Below are 24,480 nucleotides of genomic sequence, written 5' to 3' on the forward strand. Positions count from 1 at the left end.
ATAAAGAAAGATCTAAACAATCAACCACAGAAAAGTTTCTTTTAAAAAGTTAATAAATATTTTGTGTCTTTTCTATACACATAAGCAAATGAATTGAAATTTGATAACAAATCTACTATTTGTAATTAATAATATTAAATAACTTGAAATCAATAATAAATCAATACGTTTGTTTTTTAACTTAAATTAATAATTCATCACTATTATTGTATATATAGAACTTCAAAACATAGGTGATGATTGGTTCGGCTGTAGCTTTAAAAATTTAGATGTAGATGTTTAGCTGTAGATAAATCGGTTGTAGCTCTAAAGTTGTTATTGTAGATTTTTTCTGCAGAGACTTTTGGTGTAGTTAAATTTGTTGTAACTGTAAACTGTAGGCTGTAGATATTTTAAAATAAAATATATGAAATATATGTTGTATATATAAAATTATTATTTTATATCAATTAAAATAATTTATATTAATATTTTTTAATAAATTATCAAAATTGTAATTTAAAATGTGATATGTAAATAATATTTATATTATTTAAATCCCCTATATATTATTTGAGAAGCATTGCAACATTTTTTTGTAGCCACGTGTCATCACTAGAATGATTTTTAGAATCCTAAAAGAAATAGGTTGGTCCATCTAAATATATAATACACTTTTTATTAAACTACAATAAATACATTATTAATGTGCTTCATTATTTCCTTAAATAAAATTACAGAATTGCCTAATGTGGCTAAAGTATATATGACAATTAATGATTTTGAATATTAAAGATTTGATAAAAATAAGTGTGTATTATAATTATATTTGTTTAATTTTAAGCTATTAAAATAAATTAAACAATCATAGTAACCATATAATAAAAATTAAAAAAAAATATTTATATATTATATTTTGAATTTTTAAAAACGAGTATAAATTACTAAAACATTTAAAAGTTTCACATTCAAATTTTGTGATCTATGATTTAAAACTTTTGTTATGACATGATACAAATAATTAAAAAATAATATAAGTTGAAAGTCTCATTTAATAAGTATCAAAAATAAAAGATATATAAATATATGTATCATTTTAAATTAAACTATATGCTATATAGAAATACATAAATATCTTAGTTTTGAAATTTACTTTGAACATTTTTTTTATAAAAGATTTGAAAAAATATTGACAGCTTAATTTTTTAAAATATTATAAATTACTTAAACCATTAATCCCACAGTGAAATTTTGTTATCACTAATTTAGAATTTTTGCTATAACAGATACAAATGTTAAAAACAAATATGATCAAAAAGCATCATCTAATAAATATTAATATTAAAATATACCATATATATGTTATATCATTTAAATTTAATTATATATCATATCAAATAGAAAAAATATTTTTTCGATTTATAAAATTTATTTATATGTTCGAACCAATTTAATTATATAAGTAATAGATAATGACTTTTTAATTATTAAATATATATTTATTATTTCATAATATGTTATAAACATATAATATATAAAATAATTTATATATATAATGTTCATCCCGCGCAAGGCGCGGATCTTAACACAGTATCTTAATAATTTAAAAACACTCAAATTAAAAATTAAAATATTTTTAAAAGTTTTTATTATGATTATATAAATTATTTGATATTATAGATATTTGTTTTTCATTTACAGATTCTACAGCTTATAAAAAGAAGATGTAGAGTTTTTGTCTAAAATACATAAGAAAAAGTTTTGCTTTATTTGTTTTGCTGTAGCTTTAAAAATAAAGCTAAAACATGATTGGTAAAACTAAATAAAAATTTGATCTAGACTTTAATTTTTAAAAGTAAAGTTACAACATGATTGGTAAAATTTAGTGATTTAAAAATAAATAAAGCTAAAGTTTGATATAATTTTTTTTAAAGCATTGATATTTTAAAAACGAAAAAGGTATGATATAATATCCATTGAAACTTAGTTTGACTATAATATGTGAACACAATTAATTTGACTACATATTTGGCATTCCATTATAGAATAGTATCATACTAAATGGAAAGAATGGAAAATATATAAGTGTTGTAATACTTAGTCAAATATATATACTTCAAAGATATGAAAATCATTAATGGTGAGAAATTAAAAGATCTCAATGAATGTATATATTGTTTTGAAAGTCATATATTCTATACGATTTAATTAGAGAATTTATATACGCTTTCAAGACCAAGAGTTCTATAAATAGAGTTTTCGAGGTCTGGAAATTTGTGAAACCAAATTCGGTTAGATGGGTTTCACAAAAAAAACTGTGAGTTTCTTTCTTGTAGTTTTATTGGCTGTTTCGTTGTTTACACAAAACAGTATGGTATCTGCAGGTTAGCAGGTATGTCACTAGGTATTTTCAATTGATTAGTTTTATCATATATTTTTGAAGAAATCGATAACATGAAGAATTCTGAGAAGTGATAAAAGAATATGGGTTTCAGAAAATAATTTTTTGCATTGTATGCAAAGATATATAATTATATAAGTGGAGTTTGTGTATTTTGTAGAGATAAAACCGAAAGAACGCTCGGTCGGCAAGAAATGCCTTGCGATTACATGTACGATGACATATACAACACAACAATGCTCCACCCACTGCATACAAATGGGGTACGCAACCGGTGATTGTCTTCCTAAGGAGGCTGCGAAGCCTCAACCACCGGAATATTGTTGTTGTTATTTTGAGAAGTAGGTGGTTTCTCTTGTATTAAAATGCGTAAAATAAAAACTATCGTCTTCTCATCATACTTACTTTTAAAAATCACAGTCGCGAGCTGAGTTATATTGGCGTCCACAATTCTTATGTCCTTGGCATATATATGTTGGTCAATGTTGCAAACTAAGCTGCAGTTTTACAAGATTACCTTCTAGTTCTAAGCTACATACCAAACCCGATCTTAGTTAGCTAGGTCTGAATTTATCATACTCGGTTACTCACTGACCATACTAACTAATAATGTTATTGTCTCTTCTTTGACATTATATCAAAACCTTAATTTGGAAGCCTAATACCAGATTTTGGTGTTTAGTGTATATGCTATATATTTTAAATTATACTACTAAATTTCTAGTCTAATTACCAAAACATGGAACCTCAAACTTGTGTCTTACGTTTGCACCTTTTCTTGTGTCTAACGTTTCGAAATTGAATTTTGAAATAAATATTTCTAGACTCTTATCCTCATCTGCACGTCAAAAGTATAATAGAATAAAGTTACGGAGAGGGCCTTAGTTCTTGCTTTATCAGACCATGGATGTTCCGAATAAATCAAGACCATCATTTCAAAGGCAACATTAGCCTATAAATGGTTGGTTTTTCACACAATGAACCTCCAAATTTCCAGGGTTCGAATCCTTCTGACCCCTCTTGACATTATAAATTTGTCAAAAAATAAACATTAGCCTATAAAACGGCATGGGATGGATCAGATAATTATGGAATTTGGAATTAATTGATAAGGTAATTGCCTTTTTTTGCCATAGCTTGTCAGGAGTTCAGGCCGTCTGTATGTCTTTACTGTTTGATGGATTCAGGGGCCTGCACACCCAATTTGTATTGTATGTATCCGTTTAACTTAAACCAGGTCTATTTGTGACAACAGCAAAGAAGAAGAACAGTGCATAACCCCACTTGGAGTTGGATAAGTGGCAATAAACAAGGTTAATTTTAAAAAGGGCTGTACTATTAAAAAAAAATATATATATATATATATATATATTTGAACAAAAAAAAAATATATATATATATAGCTTTGAAAAATTATAGCTTATCGTTTTAGAAACTTATAGTGGAACCTTTTGTAAAATATTTTAAGTTATGCAATAATAATATTTTAATATTTTCTTTGGAAATAATAATATTTTAATATTTTCCAAATTCTATTTCTATTTTTTTATTCAAAAATGAAATACTAATCCAACAAACAAAAAAAAAATCTTTATATATAATTATGAGTTAAATAATGAAATAACAATTAAACAATATTTACCAATCTTTATATATAATTACGAGTTATAAAATGAAATAACATTCTAAAAAATTAAATAAAATATATAAATATACGTAAAATTTTGAAACAATAAAAAAGACATATATGATAAAATTATTATGTTTTAAAAAATGATAGACACATCTTATATATAGTATATAATATACCAATTTAGAATTGTAAACAAAATTTTATATTAAAATATATGGAAACAAACACCCGCGCAACTCAAAATCTACTTAATTATTAAATGGAACTCGTTTTACACTTGGTTCATACTTAACATTGTTAATTTTGAGGCCCATTTGTTTACCTCGTTTAAAATTTATTAAACGCGGCCCATCTACGATAAAATTTTGATCTCTACTTGAACTAGCATTTTTGACAAGTGACAAGAAAAATTTAACTAGTAGAAACTACTCCGGATGTAGATATAAAGGGGAAAATTTCTTAATATACATATTGATTTTTATTTGCCAATCAAATATACGAATTATTTTGGATTTCTGTTTAATACATGAACTAATTTTTGAATTATTTTTTAAAAATACATAGACTAATTTTTGTTGCCTATTTAAAAACTAATATCCTCCAAACAAGCTATTGAAAAAAAGTACAGAACAAACCAAACTGAAATCCTAGATAGATTAAAGAGTAATTTGCTGTATATACCTAATAATGATCAATATTAGATAGTTTTGGGTATGTAAAATAAAAATCCATGTAGCAAAGTACACACAAAATGATTATTGTGCCCCTGCCCAGCCCTTGCCCATGCCCCAATCTTTCCACTCATCTCTCTCTCTCTCGTTCCCCCTCTCTCTCTCGTTCTATCATCTCTTTCATCTGGTTCTTTTTCTTCTTGTAATTTTTTCCTCTCACTCTCAACTTTCATTAAAATAAAAATATATTCTTTAAATTTGTAATCAATCTCATCATCACTTTTAATCGTTGCATATTCCATTTCTATCACCAAATCTATATTAACTTTACTCCAACACTTGTTTTCATCACATCACTTAAGTGATGTTGGATGCGCCATATATCAGTGAATCATGGACTCAAAAAAAACCAAACCTTCTAAATAGATTACAATTGGTTACATGATTTTACCGATTCAATATTTGGAAACTATTTTAGAGGAGATAGTAAACACAATACGATAACAATGAAAATTTAGCGCTAAGATGTTACATAAAATGTTAGAGATAATGTTAGTAGATAACTTGTTTAATAGAAAACATACTTATCAAGTAACAAAAATAATGAAATCAAATTTAATATGTTATTTACCTTATATACCATAATATTAGATATTATTTATTTATTTATACATAATACATTAATTGTTAACCGTTAAGAATATATCAGTTGAATAGACAATGATTAAATTAACCCGATAATCTAATATGTATCATCTAACAAAATGCATAGCAGCTAATAATCGATATTTTTAACATCTTATCAATCAATTTAAAAATCGATAACATGTTTTCTAACAGCTAACCGAACATGTACCGGCTAATGACAACATATTATATAAAAATGTAACCATTAGTTTGTACTATGTTATATGACCAGTTGGACCGGTAACCAATTTTGTACCATCTAAGAGACTGTGTATCAGCTAACGTCAGTTATTTATTTATCTTTTGCAACAGCTAATCAAACATTTATCAGCTCACAATACTTATAAACTCATTTATTCAGAATTGTCACTAGAGAGAAGAGAGAGAAGAGAGAGAAGAGAGAGAAAGGAGATCTCGGGTCCGGCGAGCGGCCGGCGCGTGAGCGCGCGTGCCGACGCCGGAGCCCCCTGTTTTTTCATGCAAGCTATCGTGTGTGGATCTCTTCACCTTTTCTTCCGGTCTTCGCCTTGTCTGAGCTCTAGATAGCCTCCAACTGTGGAGTCTCTGTCTCGTGGAGGGAAGACGCGGTCGCCGGTTTGAGAGTATGGTGAAGTAGATCGCAGTGGTTTAGTCTCGTTTCCGGGAGGTGGAGGCTACGACAGCTCCACCGACGCCGGCCTTAGTCGCTGAGAGGTGGAAGTTCCTTCAACTTCGCCGTCTTTGGCTCAAGCTTCCGGGAGGTGAAGGCTCCTTCAGTCTTACGTCGCCGGCTCTAGGTTTTTTTTTTTTTGGTGTTTTATGTTAGTTAGATTGTGGCTACGTTCTTGGCTCGGGAGAGTTTCTCGGCCATAGATATTAAAGGGGTTGACGCTTTGCCGCTGGAGGAGATCTCAATAGAGAGATGAAGCTCTCCGACAACGGTTCAGGAAGGTGAAGAAGGAAGTTGGTTACGGCGGAGGCTCGAAGGTATTATGGGCTCCGGCGAAACGAGGGTTTCGGTGGTCTGGCACGGCGGTTTGGTGAGACGGAGATGGTCGGGTTGAGGCAGAGTGATGCGTGGTGTACTGACGGTGAAGATCTCCGCACGCGTCTTCTCAGGGCTCCTCGATGCATGCGTAGCCAAGCCGGGTGGTTTACTTTGGATCTTGGATTTTGCGGTGGTGCAGCTCCGGCGACGGTTTCGAGAGGGTGGTGGTCAAGTCGAAGCGTAAGTGACGCGTGTCGCACTGATGGGAGCTTATCCTTCCACGCGTCCGGCTCCTTGACGCGCGGCCTCACCGAAATCGGGCGGGCCTGTAAACGTTGATTTGTGGCCCATACGGGTTGGGCTTTTGTGTTTGTTTGTTTGGTCGGTTTGGACCTTGGGCATTTGTTGGGTTTTTAACCCCTTTTATTAATATTAAAATAACTTGACGGAAAAAAAAAGAAGAAATTTTAGATTCATGTCGTTTTCAACTATGTCAGAGATATTTCATTCTTTCTCACTATACTACCCATCCATACGTCTGTGTACTTTACTAGAACATGAACAATCCAATACGCGCAATGGCGGTTGAGATCGAATGAAACAACGAAGAAGGTGTGGTAGACTAACTCATGAGTTGATAGTTATCGTTAGATCCATGCTCTGTGTTAAATGAAACATACATAACTGTAAACTCATTTACACCGATGGAAGTTTTTTTCAAAAAACAAGAAGAATTTATTTAGCATTGAAAAAGTATAAACTATATTTAGAGATTTTGAGTAGATACAAAAGAGGAATTTATGAAAACACTGAAGAGAAAGAAAAAAGATGACAGAAAGAAGAAAATTATTTGGACAGAGGAATTTATGAAGACAGTGAAGAGAAAAAGAAAGAAGGTGATAGTTTGGGCAGTGGTAATATTGTATTATGAAAATGTCAATAGTATCTAAAATAGTCTTAGGATAGTTAGCTAATGTTGGTATATGTATATGGAGCCTAAATACTCTAGATTAATAAATAATGTTTTGCTTTAACAAAAAAAATCCTCCAAAGTGATCTTCTCTTGCATAGAAGAAAAGAACATATGCATGTTTGGTTAATTAGTCTAAAATTATGGTTTAATATTTTGGGATGAAATATATATGATTTGAGGATTAGGGTTTAGAATCTAGATATTAAGATTTAATATATATAATTTAAAATGATAAAAAAATTTAATAGATATTTTTAAATATTAATTTAAATTAAATGTATAATTCGTTAAAGATAATTTAATTTTTGTGGCTCTTAAACCAATTTTATTTCTGGTCATTCTTTTTGGTGTGGGTTATTTTGATCATAAAAACTTATTTTAGGGTGTATAAGAGATTTGCCTTTTGGAGACACTTAAATAAGAATTTGCTTTTAACAGCTTTATATACAGGACTCTTGTATTTCTCTCCCGTTTCATTGAAACATATTTGGCAAAAAAAAAAATCGCTTTGTCAAATTTCTTACTGCCAACTTTTTCTTAAACTTTCTTTGATTAATTTGGCAGGGATTTGAAGAAGTTTTATTGACATGGAAACCACAAATCAAGATGACGCTGTTGAACATGCTTTTCTTAATCAGGTCTTCTAAGCATATACAGTTCAATTTGGTAGTGTATGTAATTTCGGTTCAGAACATTGTAATTCATCAAGGCAATGAGTTAACCAACAATGTCCAAGAGATTACGTAGTCTACATTCTACAGAACATGTTATTTGGACAGTTTATTTGCGTTTACATAAGCGTTTGCGTTCTCAGACGCAGACAAGGTTGTTTCATATATGGAAACGCAAACTCAGCTAAGGTTGCTCTCATCACATTACAACAAACACACTCCGCTAGTATTACAACTCTTGAAACTGAACGAACATCAACACAAGAAGAATAAAAACAGAGAAGATTCTACAGAGAATGAACGGCTGATTCGATTTCACCGTCCATAGACTCAGCAATCTCTCTGAACGACTCGCTATGGAGATGCCTAGTGAAGCTAGTGGTCGTGTCCAAGAAATAAAGAATCGACGACATCATACAGCAACACACAAACATGGGGATAGGACCGAAGTTCCACAAGAAGAGCGGGAAGGAGAAGTAGAAAGCTCGCAGTCCAAGAGACCAGAAGTAGCTAGCTCTGTTCAGGTTTCTAGACACGTACTCACAATGCTCTCTCTTCCCTCTAGAGACAGGAACCGTGATCAGGAAACTCACGTGAGCGTAGTACCTGATGGACTGGACGTTGCAGAGAAAGGCCATGAGGAAACATACGAGGATCGCGAAGTTCTTGATGGTTGCAAGGAGAGGGCTTTTGTTTCCGAATATGATAGGCGAGGCTGTGGATTTGGAAGCAGAGGTGTTGCTTACGAAGACGCCGATGATGGAACAGAGAGTGATTGCTGTTGTGGCTAAAAGTGTTGATGCCATTATGTTGTTCCTTATTGTCTGTACTGCCAGTGTACCGTTTTTCAGCGGCTCCTGCACACAATAACAATGAGAAAAATTGATTATTGACTAACAAATCATCCAATACAGTTCCGGATTTTGGGTAAAATTTCAGACTTCTAGAAATATATATTCTGGGTATTCGGGTAAAATTTCAACTATTTTTCAGGTTTTTGGTTTGGGTTTCGGGTAAAATTCCAAGTATTTTCTGGTATTTGAATATTTCGGTAACCCCTGTACCGGAAAACTAAAATATTTTAAGTATTGTACCGGAAAACTAAAATATTTTAAGTATTTTAATTATAAACTCGAACCAATCCAGGTATCCAGACCCCAACCGGAGTACTAATTCCAAATTTCTAGGACCCCTAAACTGGAAACAGCTAAAGATCTTTATTTTCTCGATCATGTTTACTCTAAACCCTAATCAATTTTGATCCATGATGTTGTAGCTGATGCAAATTAGGGTTCATCAGTTCTCAGTTGACCTTGAAGAACCTCAGAATCATGAAGCATAGTGGAGAGATTCAATTTCAAAGCTCATAACTTGGTTCTCTTCCCTAAAGAAAAGCTTTCAAGAATCTCAATTACAAAGTTCTGGATCCACTAATGAAACAGCATAAACCCTAATATGGAAACTCCACCGAGGAGTATTATACCGAAAGAGGAAAAATGAGAAGAGAGAAACGTACGGTCATCATAGAGAAGACCCATTGCCGTCGAGACTCAGCGTTGAGGGAGATTACAGTGAGCTTGGGACGGTGGATTATAGCGTAGCCGAGCCAGACGTGGTAGGCGACCATCACGGCGAGACCCGCCGGGACAAGTACTGCATCCAACCATTCCTGTTTCCACATGAATACTCCGCCGCAGAGATACTCTAAATTCGTATGGTTCCGTGATCGGAGGAGAAAAAGACAAGGATCGATGTCTTGAAATGAAGCCAGCGCAGCGTACGAAGATGGAAAGGGACAGTGTTCACACGTGTTAAACAGTATTATCACACTAACAAACAAGCTCAAAGTCTTTTGGGATCTTCATCTCTGTCTCTATTGTTACCCGTCTTAATCAAACACAATGGTTTGGTCCGAGCATTTTTTAAGTTTTTAAACGCTTTGGGCCCAAATTTAACTTTATTGGACTTTCAGTTGGGCCTTATTTGGTTTTCTAATAGGAAGTTGTAGCCTTGTCTGAACCGAAATAATACCAGTGATTTCAGTTTAAACCAAGGAACCGGAATGTATTACTGTGTTGGCTAATAAGCTACTTACCATCTTTAATTTGTTATCTAGTATTCTTCAGTTATGTAGGTGCAGCAACTCTGGACTCTCTCACCATGGGTTGGTTTGTTGTTGAATATGATGAAGATAGGGGGATGTTGACCAAGGTGAGAGAAACATGCTACTAGTTGTCTTTAGTTTTGGTTCAATATTCATATGCTCTTTATTGCTATTAAAGCAGTGGGGGCAACCCAGGCTTGAAGAAACAACTAATGAGATGATAAGCAGTAACTTGTATTGAGTGATTTTAGAACATGATTAATGGAGGATTCTTATGGTGGGATTCTTAGCGGAATATAAGAACTCCTATTAATCATGCTTTTAAAACTAGGGATCAAGCCTTGTAAGAGTTTCCCCTGTTACAAAGTGACTTAAAATTTGAGCCCATGCTGATGGCTAGAGCCCACAATGGACTCTGCTCTTCTTATTTGAGCCAGAAAGTTAGTTTGCATGTTGCACTAAATAATGGAAGAGAGAGAGAAAGATTTGAATGTGTTTTGCTTCTGTCTGCTTATTTCATGGCAAAACAAATCGAATTGGCTGTGAAACGGTACCACCAACTCAGTTAGTTGACTTTAGGCTGTTTCATTGTATCCTTGTGAATTTGTAATTAATGACACTCATTTGCTCACCAAACCTGGTTGTCGTGTTTGTATGATCATATACTGATTCGGTTGATCTTTCTATCCTGTTTCTAGATGAACACACAAGTCATCTTCATTCAATACTTGATTCTACGTGATCTCATTGATTATTCTTAAACGAAAGAAAAGGAAGGATTTGATATCTCTGTGTTTGCCCGTTTGTCGATGATCTTTGTGATCTGATGATTATTTTTGTTTATATGTATCAATAGGTTTTTCATATCGTGAGCTGAAATATGGAGAGAATCTTGCATGTGTCCCACTAAGAGAAAAGAAGTACAGAGTACAAGTTTACTTCAATTATTTTTATATAAAAATATAACAGAATAGTTTCCTTGTCAGTTGTCACATTGAAAATTAGTGAAAGCTATATTCAACATATATATCGGGAACAATGTGAAGTGATAATAGTTTTTATATTGAAGCTGATTAATGGTACATTTGCCTGTAGCCGTTTTTAGAATCTAATGACATGAACAATGAGCAAGTTAACTGAATAAACGGTGGTTGCTCCTTGAATATTTATTTATTGATGAACTTATTAATCCAATTATTAATATCAAATGGGATTGATTATTGATGGTTTTCCACATTGAAGACAAGATGCCTAATTGTGAGGTTAGTCACATGCTAATTTGATTTCATAAAGGTATTATTACAAAAGATAATCAACTATAACAGAAATGCATGTACACATGAATGCGTAAGAAAACAAGATTCTCTTCACTATTTCATTTTTTTGGGACCCGAAATGTTTAAAATGATACATGAATGCGCATGCCTTATCGTAACTCATAGTTAAGGAGAGTTGTATCATTGTCACGGTCGTGTTATAGTCCAAATTTAGTGTATGAGGGAATTGTACATTAAATATGGGTGAACTACTATCAACATACATACATGTATCCCTACGTATCTAAGTCACATAAACATTCAACCTCCAAATCGTATTATTATAGTCCAACAATCACTTAAATCATCATTACTCATAATCATTGATTACAAATAAATTAAGTGACCCACTTGAAGTAATGATGTACCATCCTGTGTTACCCCCTAAACTCAATACCCCTCCAAATTGTTTATTATAATCAGTAATAATTCTTTTCTTTTGTAAATCTCAGGTCTACCACGACACTCATTCATATAAAAGGCAACCTTTAGTATGCTATCAAACATAAAAAAGAAGAGCCCAAAAAGAAGAAGAAGAAAAATGGGGAAAGTAGTGTCAGAGAAGATGAAGCTTGTGGTGGCATTGATCACACTTCAGTTCTGTTTTGCAGGCTTCCACATTGTCTCAAGAGTTGCTCTTAACATTGGTGTCAGCAAAGTTGTGTACCCTGTTTACAGGAACCTTCTTGCCCTTCTCCTTATTGGTCCCTTCGCTTACTTCCTCGAAAAGTAAGTCCTTTCTTCTCTCAGAGTTTCTAGGGTTTGCTAGAATAGTTGTTGGATAATATCTAAAGTATAAATCTTTAATTTTCAATATTCTTAACAATGCAATGTTTCAACAGAAAGGAAAGGCCTCCACTCACTATCTCTTTACTAGTTCAGTTTTTCCTCTTGGCACTCATTGGGTAAGCATAACAAAACAAGACCATAGCTTTCTTCTTCTGATCACCAATAAAATGTTTTCTTACGATTCTGAAACTCTGTGTGTGTGGTAACATCAGAATCACAGCAAACCAAGGATTCTATCTATTGGGACTGTACTATGCAACTCCAACGTTTGCTTCCGCAATGCAGAACTCTGTTCCTGCCATCACTTTTATCATGGCTTGTTCCCTAAGGTACCTAACAAGCTCTTTCATGAAAATATCGTTCTCAAGTGAGTATTAACATTGATCTTCCTCTGTGTATCAAGGTTAGAGAACATAGACCTGGTAAGAAAACACGGTGTGGCCAAAGTATTGGGAACCCTAGTCAGCATCGGTGGAGCTACAGTGATCACACTGTACAGAGGATTTCCGATCTTTCACAAGAGCCATAACATGCACGAGGAGGAGAGGGTGGAAACTAACTCATCGTACAACTGGTCACTCGGATGGTTATACCTAATGGGGCATTGTCTGTCATGGGCTGGTTGGATGGTTCTTCAAGCTCCTGTTCTAAAGAAGTACCCAGCAAAGCTTACGTTAACATCGTTCACTTGTTTCTTCGGTCTGGTTCAGTTCCTAGTCATTGCTCTGTTTGTGGAAACTGATCTCAATAACTGGATCATCGTGTCTTGGGAAGAGCTCTTCACCATCCTATATGCGGTAAGCGCTCTCTCTCCTCTCTCTCTTTCTTTTCCTTGATCTGAACCGATGAAATTAGCTAAATGAAGCATCCGTTGATCGTCATTACAGGGCATAATAGCGTCAGGGTTGGTGGTCTATCTTCAAACATGGTGTATCTACAAAGGCGGTCCTGTCTTTGTCGCAGTCTTTCAGCCTCTCCAGACACTTCTTGTCGCTGCAATGGCGTTTCTTGTTCTTGGTGATCAGTTGTACTCTGGAAGGTAACACATTGAAAGCGACATTGTGGAGTTTTGTTCATTTCGCGTGCTAGTTCTAATTCAATCTTTCTTTTACAGGATTGTTGGTGCAGTGTTCATAATGTTGGGACTGTACTTGGTTCTCTGGGGCAAAAACGAAGAAAGAAGACAAGTGCTTGAAGAGACTACTCCGCAAGATCCAGAGTCTCTGACCAAACATCTTCTTGAGGCACAAGACAAGAAGACTAATGCTGAATCTGAAGTGTAAAAGTTTTTACACTTTGCAATATTTCTCTGTACATACACACATGAACTTGACCAAAACACACAGGCTCCTCTAGTGGGTCTCTCATACAATGCATATTCTAGTTGTTTATTTTTTAGTTGCAATCAAAAACTGGGTTGCGCAATAAATCTATGAATAAATGAAAAATATATAATTGAATCAAGTCGACAATGGAGAACCAAGTTGTCGTTTAAGTCATGATTTTGTCTGGTTGTTGACAGACCAATGTGCTGAAGAAACTCATGTTCATGCAACTATGTACAATTAAGCTTCTATACAACGAATCTGTAACATTTGTGACCAAGTCTGTGTCCCAGACATTGAACTGATTCTACTTCTATTTTGAAAATATGACCAAATCATAATCACCAATCACCATAATAAGCAAAACGAGAAATCTTGATATCAAGTCAATAGAAAGAAAACAAATAAACTTAGCACTAAACCACAAAGAAAACCACTTAGGTGAAAGAAAAGAGGGTCTAAGTTCAACAACCATTACGAAAAAACACCAAAACACGAAATAGAAACAAAGCTTAGATAGAGCAATAAGAGAACCGTTTTGAATGAAACTACCACACTACCTCACAGTAACAATGTCATCGATCTTCAAAATCATCCTTACGCATTCAGTGGCCAGAGTGATAGCGCTGGTGCTCACAAGCAGAGGCTGCACAACATTCTCCTCCAAGATGTTAGTGATCTGCCCTTTTCTCACATTGATCCCAGCGTTGATTTCCCCTTGAGCATGCTTGTTCCTAAGCTCAGTCACAATGGCAATAGGATTCAAACCCGCATTCTCAGCCAGCGTGTAAGGAATAACCTCGAGGGCTTCCGCGAAAGACTTCACACAGTAACCTTCCATCCCATGGAGCACCTTAGCCCAAGCACCTAGCTGCCTCGAGAGCTCAATCTCAGGCGCACCACCTCCTGCAATCAAAAACCTCTTGCTCACCAAACACCTGACCACACACAAAGCATCGTGTAGACTCCTCTCGGCTTCATCTAGAACAAGCTGGTTGGAGCCACGGACAAGAACAGAGGTGGTCCTCCCCATATCTTTAATCCCAGTGATCTTCAAAATCTTCCCATCTCCAAGCGAGGCTTCTTCAACAAGATCAGCATGGCCAAGCTTCTCAGCTCTGAAATGCTCAATATTAGCAATCGGCAAACAGTTCAACGTCTTGGTAACAAACTCAATCTCATCCCTCTCCACATCCTTAATCACCATAATCTTAGCTTTAGCCAAATAGTGAAGAGACAGATCAGTCACAGCGTCTCTCAAAATACTCTTCTGAATCAGCAACACATTGCAACCAGTCGCTTTAATCTTCTTAATCATCCCCAAGATGTAGTTCCTCTCTTCTTTCAAGATCCTATCCATCTGAGTGTAATCAGAGACAACAATACTCTGCTCGATATCAGTCTTGGGAGGCGAGATCTGGAACTGAATCACAGCAATATTAGCATTCTCCATCCTCGTAGGTCCACCAGCAGCGTGGCTAACCTTCTTGTCAAAGACCAAACCATTCACCGTGTGTGTATCGTCAACAGTCCCACCAAGCTTCTTAACAATCTTGATATCACGCAAATCAACAATCTCCGGCTTCTCCGGATCAATCACGGAGAGAACCGCATCTACAGCTAAAGGAGCGAGCAATGTAGAGTACTGGCTAACAACCTTACTGTTCAGCGACGTGCTCGCCGATTTCACGAGAGAGTCTTTATCAGTGAGCTCCACAGGTACGGCCATGGCGGTTAAGATATCAACGGATTTATAGCAAGACTTGTGAAGCGCATCTGAGATCACGGTAGGGTGGATCCCGGAAGCTAAGAGCGATTGGCACACTCTCAGCAAGGCTCCGGCGAGTACGACGACGGTGGTGGTCCCGTCTCCGGCGGCGGAATCTTGAGATTTGGAAAGCTCCACCATCATCTTCGCCGCCGGCTGTAAGACGTCCATTTTGTTGAGGATCGTGGCTCCGTCGTTGGTGATGATGACCTCGCCGCTCGCGGTGGAGATCATCTTGTCCATCCCCTTGGGGCCGAGGCTCGTGCGGACGGCGTCGGCGACGGCGCGGCCGGCGTTGATGTTCGCGGATCGGATGTCTTCCTTGCGTTTGTTGTCGACGAAGGACTCCGCCTTGGATGCGCGGGGTCTCGATGCGGCCGCCATTTTTGAGAGGTATAGATCTGATAAGAGAGTGAGATCAGTGTTACGACGGAGGAAAAGGAAAGGCTAGAGGGAGCCAACGAGAGAGTTCTGGAAACGAAAGAGAGGAAAGGAGATTTGAAAATTTCAGTAGGGTTTACGCTGGCGTTTGGTTTCACGAACCAATCTATCCTCTTTAAAATGGGCCTCTTCGGATTTTGTAAGTAAATCGTATTTAGCCCAAAAGCCCATTATGGATCTCCGAGTTTCCAAAAGTTTACGTTTACTCCTATTAGAGCATATGATTTTCTCACCCATAGATTCTATAAAGAAAAATTATACGAGTTTTTCAAATGCAAAACCTACTCTATTTTCTTTCTTTAGTTTTTCTCACGTTTTCTACATCTTTTCAATTGGTGACTTGGTGAGAGACTCTTTTATAAATTCACCGATGATGATGATAGTCTTATGTATCGTGTCAATAAATATGGAAAAACATCAAACCAATCCGAAGTGAAATCTTGTTAACCAGCTTTTAAACCGGTCTTTTTCCATTTCACCTGAAAGGGAAAGATTTTTTGTTGCAGCTGTGTTCCAGCTGTGTTACAAAATAATGTATTTATTTAATATATCTTCTTAATTATCTATAAAACTCTAAAATATATATATATATATATTTTTTTTTTCTTGAAACATATAGAGAGTATAAATCATTTGATTCTTAATTTTTTTTGTTTTTGTAAAGGAGCTTATTTTCTAAAATATATATTTTCTTGATTCTTAAATTGATCAAGAAAATATACGTACATTTAGGAATGTCAAAATGGGTCAAATGGGTCAACCCAACCCATAACCCAAATGGGTTGACTGTTAATGGATCATTGGTCAATAAATGGGTTGGGTTGACCCATGATCCATTAAATGAAATGGGTCAGATGGGTTAATGGTTGACCCATCAACCCAACATTTTTATAATAAATTTTAAGAAACAAAGAAGCAATGTTAACACTCGCTGTGATCAAAACATAAACACTTAAACAGGAGAAAAAAAAATGAATCCACAGCTTATAACGATCAAAAGGTTTCATTATTCATCAATATCAAGCTTTAGTTTTGAAAAAAAAAAGGTATTGAGCCATATAAAGCGTTGTTATGAAGCACTTTGCGATAGCAAGGGAATACAGAAACGTTGTGCAGGAGAAGGATACTCTAATCAGCAATAAAATTTAAATAAGGTCCCTTTAACTTGTGATGATCAAGACTCCTGCGCACAAGAAACATTAGGGATCAGCAAAAGATGCAGCATATACTAACGAAAAAGTAGTTTAAATCAAACAAGTTTCAAAACTTACAAGGCATATACTCAGCTTCTCGGTGCACTGTCTCTCTTCAAGAAACAACAAAGAGGCTCCTGAAGATAAAGAAACTTCGATCATTAGATTGTATAACAAGAACAACTAATTACACTGAACTATAAAACCTTTCAGATTCTTCTATTGAGATTGTATCAACAAAGCTGTACTAACCCATCAACATTCATACCTCAAATCGCCAACGACTTGACCCACTTGAGACACTTGAGTACTTGACCCACTGGAGAAGAAGAACCGGAGGAACAGACAACTGGTGGTCGGAGCGAGAGAATAGACAACAGCTCACGCTTCTTCTCAAACTCAAAGCTGTATTAACTAAACAATCAAATTGAAACTCCATCAAGATCATACAGATGACTACAAAAGGAACAAAACAAATGATCGATTCAATCAAAAGGTGGAGGAAGCGAGGAGAATAGCCTTCAAGTAACAGAGTCACAAGAAGAGTAAATGCCTTCACCTTCAAAGAAACAGAGTGACGAGAAGATTCCCGGAAACGAGGAGGAAGTGAGGAGATGAAAAGCAAAGGTAATGCCACTGCTCTGATATATCAGAAACCCAAAAAAAAAAAAACAAATCAGAGAACGATCTATTGAATTGAATCAAGAGCAAAGGTGATGCCACTTCAAACCTTTAGAAATTGACGCTGTAGCTTCAGAGCTTCAGAGCAAAGGTGGTTGTATATCTTCCAGTGTTTATCAAAACCGGATCCGAGCTTCAGAGCTTCAGAGTTGAATCGAGATCGAACAACCCAATAGACGAACAACCCAATAGCCAAATCACCGATCTTTAGTGAAATTGAATCGTGGGTGGGTTTGGAAGAGACGATGACGTCTTCTGTTTTAATTTTTTTTTTTTGTAACACAAGTTTTCTGTTTTCATTAAAATGGGTTTTCTTAATTAAAAACTAAATGGGTCAGATTTGACTCAACCCAATAAACTTATTTAACTTGTTAATCCATTAACTTGTTAACCCATTAACCCATTAACCTATTAATACATTAACCCATTGGATCAAAAATAAACAGTTCATCTGGGTTAATGGGTCAATTTGGATTGGGTCAACCTATGGATCATGACCCATTTTGACACCCCTATATGTACTAATCATTTATTTATTGTTTCAAACCTTATGAATATGGTTTAGAGTTTTAAGGTTGATTAGGCTGGCAAGAGTTAAAGACCAAGAAGACTTACCGAAACGATTCCTTTGAAATGATATGTGGTGAGCTTGAAAGAGTCTTCATCTTTATCTTGCTTCTTCATAAGATCAACCATCACGTCCACAACGTCAGGGTTCTCTGATACGGTTCTCGAGGCTTAAGATGATCATCGAGAATGCTCTGGAAAAACGGGTCTAGCTCCGAGAAAACAGTGTTCAATGTCTTGTTCTGTCTGGTAACTATGTCGATAAGCCAACCCACTCAAGGGAAAAAAATCAGAGAAAGCAATACCATCGATTACCAACTCAAACTTGTGAACAAGAATTGCAACGGTTGTAAGTAGTAACAACATAACAGAGGATCAAGGAGAAACAGAGTTAGAGGATGTGGACCTTGAGAATGATAATCAGATGGGCTTGAATGATAGAAAAGGCAAAGGCCCAGAGTGGAAGGCGGTAAAGAGACGTTTGAGTTCAGAAGGTCAAGGTTGTAGACAAAAGAGTACGGAGAAGATGAAGATGGAGCGACCTGGAGAAGTGGTCCTGCGGAATCCTAATGCTCCTCTTCTAACCTGCATCTAAGGGTTGAGAGCGTTCCACTTGTAACTAGATTGAGTATGGTCACTAGGGTGTTAGATTGTCTTTGTGACTATATAAGTCCTCTTCTTGTAATCGTTGAAGGTACGGAATAAGAAGGGTTAACGACCTATTTCCACACCAAAACTATCGTATAGTAACAGATTCACACAAACTTTATACCTAGTCCCAGTTCCGCACAATTTAAGTATGTAAACTTATTTCTTCCCAAAACTAAAGTTTGAAACCCGATTCCCCCCAGACGATATTTGAGTTGGTTTTAACGGTTTAGAACCTAAACCACATGTAAACAGAGGATGGAAAACCAATTTTTAAACCTGACCCAACTCTCCTATCCAACTACGTACCCGACCCGACATCTACTACATGTTAAAAAAACCCCAAATCAATTTCAATTTTCTTAAGAACCCTAAATTGAAAAATCAAAAACCTTCTCATCCATTTCCCTTTCCCACACACCCTGAGACTATGAGTAATGAGTCAGGAACCTCATTCCACGTTAACATGGGTCCATGAAGCATCCATGTTTGATTTCTGAAAAGAAAATAGACACAATCAACAACGACAGAGAGAGAGACAGAGAGAGAGAGATTTTCAAAATTACATGTCATTGTTCTCCATACACTCTTCATCGACTATTATCTTTTTGTGAGACAGAGAGACAGATTTTCTGATTTGGGGATTTAGGGCTTGGGATTTTTATTTTGAGTTAATTCGGTTTAATTCTCTAATCAGATCATAATCGGGTCATGTTGGGTTTAATTAGGTTAGTTATTGGTTTAGTTTTAAAACAAAAAAATACTAAACCTATTTTAAACCGGGATTTGTTGGTATTAGTTCGTTCTTCAAATTTCAGGGGACTTGGGTTTCGAACTTTCGGTTTGGGGAGAAATAGGTTTACATACTTAAATTGTGTGGAATTGGGACTAGGTGTAAATTTTGTGTAGATCTGTTACTATACGATAGTTCTGGTGTGGAAATAGGTCGTTAACCCGAATAAGAAAGATAAAGTTCAGTCTTTCAGATCTTGTCTTAGGTTTTCACAACGGTTTCCTCGTCGACAAACTCACACTTGTGAATATCTATCCCGAACGCGAGCCTACACACGATACTAGCAACAAGAGTGAAAAGGGTCTTCTTAAGATTCACAGGGGATTGCGTCCGAGGCTCCGAGCCGATTCCATTAGTTTCTTGACAAGCAAGTAATTCTCTTCCTCTCTTATGAAACTAAAAGACTGAATTTTTTTTCATGTTCAAAAGCTCCACAACCACGAGCTTTCCTCACCGTAAGGAGCGAACCCTATGTCTTTGAAGTTGTAAGAGATCATTATGGTCGCAACCGTCTCTGGTTGGCTGCAACATTCAAGATCTTGGGTCTTGAGACTTGAGAGCTTCCTCTGCTCCTTCTTTAGATGAGATCACGACCACGGGGACGTATCCAAAACGGAGAAGCATCAATGGACCGTACGTTTGGGAGCGGTTTGAAAAACATGCGTGTGGCAAGCCTTTGAGGTTGTGTAAGTTTCCGATGATGGGAAGCGTCTTGGGGCATGGAGGAAGTTTCCATTTTTAGCATTTGAGCTTTTTTGATATGATGAAAAAGGAAACTACGAAAATAGGTAAGAGATAGAGAAAGTAGAGGAAGATTGACATTGTTTCTTTCTTTCTGTGGTGCTTTGGATGAAGAGAAATTGGTAAGAATGCATTCAAAAGCCCATATAATTTGTCATATACCCTTGTTTCTTTTTAATACTTTTTATGACTATAATACTCTTATATCTATCTTTTTCCCTTTTTTCTTTTATATGTTCTAATCTCTTTATCTTTCGTATAGATTCTTCAAATCATCTTCTAATTCAACACAAATCTTTATTTTTTTATTCTGATTCTTTTGACACTCATAATGCTAATCTTATTATTTCACCCCAATTTCAATGTTTCTAATTTTGACTCACAATCAACTTTTAGATAATATATGTGTTAGTAGGTATTTTATTATTTACCTGCTATTATTTAGATTTTAATGGATTAATGGATTCTTAATCGATACATGAAGTGTTAGTTGTTACAAATAGATTTGAGGCTATTTGATAGATAACTAATTTATTGTTAATAGTTTCATTAACTGATATATGATTTGTTAGTCGATACATTTGTTTGATACATAGATTGTTAGACGATACTGAAATTATTAGTTGATATGTTAGTTAGTATGTAGATTGTTACCTGTTATGTAAATATTTAACTGATAAATCTAGAGTTAATTGTTTTCGATAAAGCATGAGAGTATTTTCGTCTGCACAGTATCAAAAAATTACTCATTTTTAGGTTATCCATAATTATGGACATTCAGCTAATTTAGACCTTAATTTAGTATATTCCACACATTCTCTCAAAAATATAGACAATTATTTGATTTTTTTAACTCTTTAGTTGCATTGGAAACCGTGTTACATGATTTGAATAATCATTTGATGATTTCCAACATGGCGACTTTTGCACAAATCAAGGGTTGTACGGATTCTAATACATACGACAATGATTATGAGAGACAGTGTATCCAACTCCAACTGCTCCAAAGTCTTAGGCTTCGAATGGTAAAAACAGTTCAAACAGGACAGATCAAGCAGATCATACAGATCAAGCAGGACAAGTGCAGATCAAGTAAGACAAGTGCAGATCAAGCGGATCATGCAGGAGAGAACCAGATCAAATAATTTAGTATAACTTATAAATGATAAGATCAGTTCAAAACTATAGATAAGATATTAAAACAATAAAAATGACACTTAGATATCTAAACAAATATCTTAGATGTTATATGATCGGCCGAAATGCCTGTAAATATTTTTTAAGATACTTATACTTCTTTTATTTTCTTATTTATAAAAATTAAAAATTATATGACAAAAAATAATAAGTAGAGAATGATAATTTTGTATTGTTAAAGTTGTATATAAAATAAAATAAAAATATTGTATTCATAAAACTAGATAAATATATTTTTAAAGTTATGTGTTGTAACAAAGTTATTTATTGACCCAAAAAAAAAAGCAGATCAACACCACCATATGTTGGTGGATGAGATCTCCATGCAGATCTCCTGGTTTTTCCACAAAAAGACAGAAAAAATTGAACTGCATGCAGATTTCCTGCTTGAACTGCTTTTGCAAACAGAAAATGATGAATGGTGAATGCAGTTCATATGATTTTGTCATTTTGTGAAATGACCGGCATCTGAAGTTTTTTTAAAAATAAATTTACGGTTAAGATCGAATTTGAGAGGGGGTAAATCAATTTAATTGTAAATGGTTGAGATTGAGTACGAGGGAGAAAAAATATATAATGAATGTTATGGTATTCGTAATATGATTTTGTTAAGCATATAACAACATACTTTATGAAGAAAAAAAGTAAATAAGTTGGTTGAAGCATTACATAATAAGTCATTAATTAGACAAATCCAAGTTAAGTAATATTATGAAAACAGACCAGTTGGTCATTGTTGCCACGGAAACTGTTCAACGCGTCAAGCTTACCCCTACAAACCAAAATTAGGTTAACTTTACCCAAACTTGTTAGTTGTTACTAGCACGATCACGTGCGGTCTCGGTGACACACACAGCGGTAGATGGGTTATGATAATATTAGGTGTAGATATACTCATTGTATTAGGTCATATTAATTCATTTGTCTCTTTGAAAAAAGAGATAAAGAAAAGCCTTTCTTGACGAAAACAGAGTTGTTCATCCTCTTTATTTTTATTTTTGCGACTATAACTATCATTTTGTATTGTTTGTTGATTCAAAGCTGTTATAAATGTGCTGCACAACCACACTGTTCTACCACCTGCGGAAGCTAGCTGCCCAATGTATCATTTACCACCTTTGGAAGCAACGAAACAATGTGCTGCACAACCACACTGTTCTACCACCTACCACCATATTCAGGATCGTTGATAAGGAGATGCGCAACACAATTACAGCAAGAAGGGAGAGGAAGCACTTCATCAATCTTATGGTCAAATGGATGCGATGAACTACGTTTATCTCATATTCAACTTTGTTACATCCTTGTCTTTTTTTACTTTTTTGCCAAGGTGTAACAAAACTTAGATCTACATTTCTTGTAAATCTTTTTTCATTTATATGATATTTACCTTTTAGCAAAAAAAAAAAGCTGTTATAAATGGAAAAGTCTATTAAAAAGAAATAAGAATACAACTATATATATATAGGGGAAATTACATGTTTACCACTTTCATAGTATCACTTTTCATTTTTACCACCACTAAGAAGATATTTTCAAAAATACCTTCTTCACTAAGTGGCAAAAGATTCTAATACCCTTGTTATTTATATATATAATAAATCATTATTTAAATAAAAAATAAAATAAAAATAAAAATAAAAAATAAAAAAAATAAAAAAAATAAAAAAAAAAAAAAAATGTTTATGTTTTCGAATTATAATTTTCCAAATTCGAAATTTTTTATAAATTTTTTTTTGAAATTTTTTTTTTAATTTTTTTTTCAAATTTCTTTATAAATTTCTTTATAAATTTCTTTTTGAAAAATAAAAAATTATGTTTGAAACTATTTTTCAGTTTTTTAATATATTTTTTAAGTATTTATTTATATATTTATTAGAATCCTAAATTTCACATTCTGATATGTTATTATTTAGTAAGTATTTCTTAAGTACTCAGAAAAAATCTTAAATAGTTCATAAGTACTCGTAAATAGTTCACAAGTACTCGTAAATAGTAAGTAAAAAAGCGGGGCAAGTAACTTACAAGTAATTCATTTTTGATCAAGTATTTGAAATAACAAGTACTCGTTTTTAACAAGGCAAGTACAAGTCAAAAATTTTATTACTCGGACAAGGTAAGTCAAGTCGCAAGTACACACAAAATAGCAAGTATTCGCCTTGTGTCTCTCACTTGCTTCCATTGTGAATTTGTAAAACCAAAAGCTTCTGTCATTAGTCTAAGAAGGCAAGACAGGAGATGTGGTTGTAGGTGGGTCCACTATATAACTAGTCTAGGACTGAATGTAACAAATCATAGTTGATGTGAGCTGGATAGAAAGCAGTTATATAAAAGATATGACTTAGCAGGTTGTCTAAGGTGTGTAGAGTTTCTAGGGTGTGGTTGATTCTTTCATTAACAAGTCCCTCTCCTGAATTGTTGATTGATGTGTACAGCATTAGACAAAAGCCATAAAAAAATGTGAGTGAAACTGCAATAGTGTGTTTCATATTTAAATGTTTGGGTAACTTCTTACAAGAGAGATATATAATAAGAAAATACAACAAGATGAGAGATTCGAAGAGTGAGAAATTAAGCAGAGAATAAACTCTGGAAATAATAAACAGAACCAGAGGGTGTTTTAGGTGTGCAGAGTAAATCATAAGATCTGTAATGGAGATCATGTATGACCAGTGGATCAAAATTTTATATGTGTTTGATTTTATGATTTATAAGTTTCTAAATGCATTTTCCCACTTTGTAGTGCTAGGTTTCCACTTTTTCTTTTGACATCAGTGCTACGTTTCCACTTATAAATGAAAAGAACGGATAGATAAGTCAGGCACTAATACAACGAATAAATGTCTAAAACACAGACAACAAAAAAGATCATAGTATCGCAATATTTGAATACGTTTCCCCATTTTTAGCCATCACTCTTTATTCTTTAATGGGT

At 34.6% G+C, this 24,480-nt stretch overlaps 3 protein-coding genes across 3 annotated transcripts; 1 reads left to right on the forward strand and 2 right to left on the reverse strand.

The window, feature by feature from the left end:
* Positions 1-8,047: 8,047 nt before the first annotated feature.
* On the reverse strand, positions 8,048-9,827 carry LOC111198645. Its single transcript, XM_048738432.1, has 2 exons — positions 9,499-9,827; positions 8,048-8,839 (listed from the first exon to the last, which is right to left on the reverse strand). The coding sequence occupies exons 1-2, from the start codon at positions 9,661-9,663 to the stop codon at positions 8,270-8,272; spliced, it is 735 nt and encodes a 244-aa protein (XP_048594389.1). The 5' UTR covers positions 9,664-9,827; the 3' UTR covers positions 8,048-8,269.
* A 1,303-nt stretch (positions 9,828-11,130) lies between these two features.
* On the forward strand, positions 11,131-13,655 carry LOC111198647 (WAT1-related protein At3g18200-like). The gene is made up of 6 exons (XM_022687506.2): positions 11,131-12,131; positions 12,245-12,307; positions 12,404-12,520; positions 12,595-12,988; positions 13,079-13,230; positions 13,306-13,655. Exons 1-6 carry the CDS (start codon positions 11,896-11,898, stop codon positions 13,472-13,474), a joined length of 1,131 nt encoding a protein of 376 aa, XP_022543227.2. The 5' UTR covers positions 11,131-11,895; the 3' UTR covers positions 13,475-13,655.
* A 218-nt stretch (positions 13,656-13,873) lies between these two features.
* On the reverse strand, positions 13,874-15,806 carry LOC111198646 (T-complex protein 1 subunit delta). Its single transcript, XM_022687498.2, has one exon. It carries the CDS (start codon positions 15,666-15,668, stop codon positions 14,073-14,075), a length of 1,596 nt encoding a protein of 531 aa, XP_022543219.2. The 5' UTR covers positions 15,669-15,806; the 3' UTR covers positions 13,874-14,072.
* Between the last annotated feature and the right edge of the window lie 8,674 nt (positions 15,807-24,480).

This window comes from Brassica napus, chromosome A1, assembly GCF_020379485.1.
Source record: "Brassica napus cultivar Da-Ae chromosome A1, Da-Ae, whole genome shotgun sequence".
NCBI lineage: Eukaryota > Viridiplantae > Streptophyta > Magnoliopsida > Brassicales > Brassicaceae > Brassica > Brassica napus.